The 5,592-nt window shown below is 32.1% G+C and overlaps 1 protein-coding gene across 1 annotated transcript; it reads right to left on the reverse strand.

Moving 5' to 3' along the window:
- Positions 1 to 3,238: 3,238 nt before the first annotated feature.
- On the reverse strand, positions 3,239 to 4,190 carry LOC131624152 (nudix hydrolase 1-like). The gene is made up of 2 exons (XM_058895129.1): positions 3,949 to 4,190; positions 3,239 to 3,865 (listed from the first exon to the last, which is right to left on the reverse strand). Exons 1-2 carry the CDS (start codon positions 4,100 to 4,102, stop codon positions 3,561 to 3,563), a joined length of 459 nt encoding a protein of 152 aa, XP_058751112.1. The 5' UTR covers positions 4,103 to 4,190; the 3' UTR covers positions 3,239 to 3,560.
- Between the last annotated feature and the right edge of the window lie 1,402 nt (positions 4,191 to 5,592).

Genomic DNA, 5,592 nt, shown 5'->3' on the forward strand with positions numbered 1-5,592 from the left:
AAGACAAGAATGCACACATGTCACTATTTTAGAGATGAACTTTAAATTGATTTTAAATTTAATTTCCTTTTTAATAAGATCATGGAGTTGTAGTGATAATAAATGATTGTGATTTATTCTTGTATTTCTTATTTTTCATGTTTTCTTACTAACAAGTATTTTTCATACATTATTTCAGATTTGGGCCTATGAAGTGAATTGAGAGACTTACCATGACCATATCCATTGTTAACTATTTAAGTGGATTAGTTTAGGATTGATAATCAAAGAATTGATTATTAACATACTAATATACTATCCTTTCATAACCGGATATACAAAAATGCAATTACAAAACCAGTTATTTATTAAACTGGTTTAAAAACCAATTTTACAAACTGGAATTTTAACATAAAATCCAGTTTAAAATTTGCATAAAGAATAAAATTTGCATCCCAAACAACTACCATGAATGTTTAAAAAAAAACAGCAAGCAACATGAGTTTTCCATATAGTTTTTAGAAAATGACACATTCACATAAACCCATAAAATGACACATTCTACAATACCTTGAAACAGAAATGCTAAGAACACTCTCTTTTCAACACTCTCTCAAACACTCACTCTCTTATTGGTTGAAACATGTGTGAGTCCTACCACTTTATGTGGGACCTATTTTCAAAGTGAGGGACCCACACATGTTTCAACCAATAAAAAAGTGAGTGTTTGAAAGAGTGTTGAAAAGAGAGTGTTGCTAGCACTCCTCTACCTTGAAATCATCAAAGAAACAATTCATAAGCAATTCATTAGGATGGAGAAATCTAAGTTAATAAAGCACAGATAGAATCATAGAGCTAACCTGTGAGACTGTTGAACAAACAAAATTTATAAACTAAAGCTCAATTACAAAAGCCCAAAACTTAGCTAGTTAAAATACCAGTCTTCTAACTAAGTAAATTGATTATCCTCAGAAACCAAAACTAACCTTTCATTTAGTGCATGTTTGGCTTAGTAGAGTGGGATCACAAGATGCATCTTTAGGAATCTTGATCAGTGTTGTTAAATTGAAGCCACAATGCTGCCATACCTGAAAGGCGTGGCTGATTTTCAAACAACTGCAATTGGCAATTTGTGAAGGAACGCCTGCAATAACAGCATCATAGGCCACTATGGGGTGTTAATAATATGACAGCGTTTCGGCCATGGGCCATTAAAAATACTGATTTTGATAACATTGATCTTGATGTTCACGACATAAAGTCAAAATGAAATACAATGACAATTAAGCCTTAACTCACTAGGCGGGGTTGACTACATGGATTAAAGACATCATGATATCCTATCATAAACCATATCAATATCCAACTCATTAATCTCTATATTTATCATATAATTTTTTTACGTTTTCCTCTTCCTCTACCTCTCATGATTTGACTATTATCCATTTTATCTATTTTCTTTACTACATGTCTTCCTCTACGTGCACAAACCGCATAAGTCGAGTTTCCACCATCTTTACTATGACAGGGGTTACTCCAACTTTCTCTAATGTTCTCATTTCTAATTAATAATGTCTTATTCTTACCACACATGCAAGTGCAACACAACATTCTAATCTCCACTACGTTGTTCAAAATAAATAAATAAAATGCAAGGGATTAGAATGAAATATACAGTACTCCCAACACACTCCATCTTTACTTAAACCCTTTCTACCAGTTGAGATCCAAATTAAAAATCAATTTGATAATAGTCAAGTCACTCAGCACCTACCACCATGGTATCATAGATAATGAAGCCCGTAATACATTCATCACAATTGTGACAAAATATAACATTGACACTTCACAACATAAGGAGGTAGCAATAATATGACAACAAAATGTCTATCACAGACTATTCTAAAGGTAATCTCCTTATTAGTTGGAGAGTGAAACAAGAACCCTTACTTTTTAGTTATTACCAAAGTGTTATCCTATGTAATCTATTACTACATTACTTAGGTTTTGTTTGGGAGTTTAGAAGAGAGGAAAGGGAAGGCTTTGAAAAATGATCTTTTTAAAAAATATAGATAAATCATAACATTTTTTGGAAAAAAAATTTGTATAGAATGATAAAATAGTATTTATCATTAAAATATTTTTTATTTTTAGAATATCACAAACAAAAATTATATTTGAAAAATTTGTCTAAGTCCTCCAAAACCCTCCGAACCCCTCCTTCAATAAAAATTTTTAGTTCCCCCAAAATTTGGGAGATTTGTTTTATAAATAAAAACAAAATCATCCAAAATCCTTCTATTCTTTTCACTCAATCTTTCCCTTTTTTTTAAAACCTTCCCCTTATTTTTCCTCCAAACTCTCAAACAAAACCTTACCTTAAAGAAAGAACATTGAATTGTAATTTGTCATAGTTAATCAAGATTTGTATCAGTCCACTAATCAAATGCTTGATTTGTTAAAATGACATCAGATAAAAAAAACATAGAAAATTCAACTTCAAGTATACTAGGTAGTTTCAGGTTACTTTCAAACATAAACTGTTTTGACATCCCGAGGCTTGCTTGTGATTGTGAAAGCTAGTTAATTAACTACCTGCATCATGAGACACATTCTGCCATAACCATCACAGATCAGGTGCAAAATATAATCCACTGAAAACACACATATTTGATAACCAAATTTCTGTTGAGTGATCATGATAAGTAATTGCTTCAAATTCATGCAAACTTAAAACTATATTACTTGACATTGGTTGCTTAACAGAATGGATTGACGGCACTGCCTTTCCTGCAAAAAATGCCACAGTAAAAAGGATCACATGCCACTACATAGCTGACACACATTAACAATGCCATTATATAGCTGACAAACACGGTAACAATTTAGAATAATAACGGCAAAATCTCTACAATCCAAAAAACTAGCTGAAAAATCAAATATGTTGAGTTCCAAACACATATCTGCAAAAGTTTAATATCTTAAAGGTTAACAAACTGAGACAAAGCCATAACATGAGAAGTCTCAAATCTTAAGTACTAGATAGTTGATACCAGTCCTAAACAATTACCATTTAGTATTCAAGTAAACGGCAATTTGGTCCTCAAATATGTCTTTTGATAGTTAATTTGATTTTCAAATATACCTTTCTTCAGTCAGTTTAGTCCATTGAAATACAAACAAAATACACATTTGAGGATGTTTTAATAATTTGATACATTCAACAACTAGAGTGACAATGCCCAACACATTAGCACAGTTGATAGAAAGCCCTGATTCTCATTTCATTAAAATGACAAGCTACAACAACAAAAATAAAACCGACTAATCATCGTTATATACTCATAGTCAAATAGACTCAAAATAAATTACAAACACATCAAAGCATAGTCGCAAACTCAAGTATATCCTACAAAATGACTTCATCTCTCTTCTAAATCACATAGCCCTAACATTTCAAATTAAAGGTATATCTATTACCCGACGCATATCGTACTAAGCACTAGAGCATATTGTCACACTTAACCACTTCTATTCTAAGGACCAATTCTATGCTACATAGATTCCTAACACACACAAAATCAAAGAGGAAAAGGATCAAACCCTCCTTTAAGCATCTTTTCCAAGGGCCAAAACAAAGGATTTGGTAAATTCTCCCATTCATACCAATCCCAACCATAACACTTATCAGGTTCCATGTTCTTCACCACATGCTCCTCTTCTACATCCAACACTACTCTCATGAAAACAGTAACGTAATGACATTTCTTCGGCTGCTCCAAAAACACATTATTCGTAACCGTCAAATACTCTATTTCATTTTGACCTAATTCTAACCCTGTTTCCTCTTTCACTTCTCTCGCCGCACATTCCTCGAAGCTTTCCCCTAAAATCAATAGTAAAACAGTGAAATCAATTAGGTTTATCTTATTTAAAAGTTTTTCTCCGGAAAAATAGAGTGAGAAATACCGAATTCGAGGTGGCCGCCGGGAAGAGCGAAGGTGGCGTCTCCGACGGTGGAACGGCGGCGGCCGAGTAGGATTGACTTGTTTTTCAAGATGAATATAACCACCGCGACTCTGGGTGGCGGAAGTGGCGGGTTTAGCGCGCCGTTGTTCTCCATTTCGGGTTTTGTTGATGTGTGATTTGTCTCTGCATTTTTTTATATATAAATAAATTGATGAAGTGCTTTTGTACGGGTTTTGGTCTTTTGGGATTTTTCTTGGAAGTTGAGTGTGCTTGGTTTCCAAGGAATAACTGATTTATGGAAAATAGATTAAAAAAAATGCTTCGAGTTTTTAAAGTTAAATTACTCTATTTTAAGATGAGTGCTTTAGGGTGTGTTTGGTTCGAGGTAAATGGAGGGGAGGGGAGAGAATGTTTATAAAAAAATGTGTTTGGTTCAATTATTAGGAGGGGAGAGGAGGGGAGGGGAGCAAAATTCCTCCATATCACACTTTTTGCGTCCCCCAAATTGGAGGGATTCGGAGGGGAGGGGAGGGAATGTAGTTATTAGTATTTATTAAATTAATATATTTACTAAAATATCCTCAATTTTATTTTATTATTTCAAAATTATTACTTTCTTTGTCTGCTTTTTTTTTCCTTTTCTATTGTTTATATCGATTTATTATAATTATTCTTTACTTTTAAATTATTATTTATATTTAGTATAAAAATTATAATCACTACAATTTTTTATTTTTTATTATTATTTTTATTTTTATGTTTATTTATATTAATTTTTTTCTAATTTTATTATGTATTCTATTATATATATTTTTAATATAAAATTTTAAACCATTCATTTATTTTATATATATATATATATATATATATATATATATATATATATATATATATATATATATATATATATATATATATATATATATATATAACGTTAAGTTATTTTATGTATTCAAAAGTTATTATCAACGGATTTATAATTTTGTGTCAAAAGTATACTATTTATCAAGTGTATTCAATTTTTTTAACGTTATGTGTTAAGTTATAAATTTTTAATCACTCAATATTACAAATATTATTTCCAAAAAATTATTTATAAAATTTTCACATTTGAATATCATATCGGTTATATAAAATTATAAGGATAAAAATGTCAATTATTAATAAAACTCCTCTCATCCCCTCGTGAACCAAACATATTTTTAACTAAAATCTCTTCCCTCCCCTCCCCTCCCCTCGTGAACCAAACATATTTTTAACTAAAATCTCTTCCCTCCCCTCCCCTCCCCTCGTTTGAACCAAACATACATATAATTAATAAAAATCTCTCCCTTTCCCTCCCCTCCCCTTCCCTCCATTAAAATCCCTCCCCTCCCCTTCCCCTCGTTTGAACCAAACAGACTTAGGGTCCGTTTGGTTCAACGGAGGGGAGGGGAGGGAATTTAATCGAGGGGAGGAGAATGGAGGGGAATGGAGGGGAGGGAATTTAACTAAATATATGTTTGGTTCAAAGAAGGGAAGGGGAGGGGAGGGGAGGGGAGGGGAGGGGAGGGATTTTTAACAACAAGTATGTTTCGTTCACATGGGGAGGGGAGAGATTTTAAAATCAATTTACCTTTTTATCCTTATAAATATTATTATTTA

This window comes from Vicia villosa, unplaced genomic scaffold (assembly GCF_029867415.1).
Source record: "Vicia villosa cultivar HV-30 ecotype Madison, WI unplaced genomic scaffold, Vvil1.0 ctg.000106F_1_1, whole genome shotgun sequence".
Lineage (NCBI taxonomy): Eukaryota > Viridiplantae > Streptophyta > Magnoliopsida > Fabales > Fabaceae > Vicia > Vicia villosa.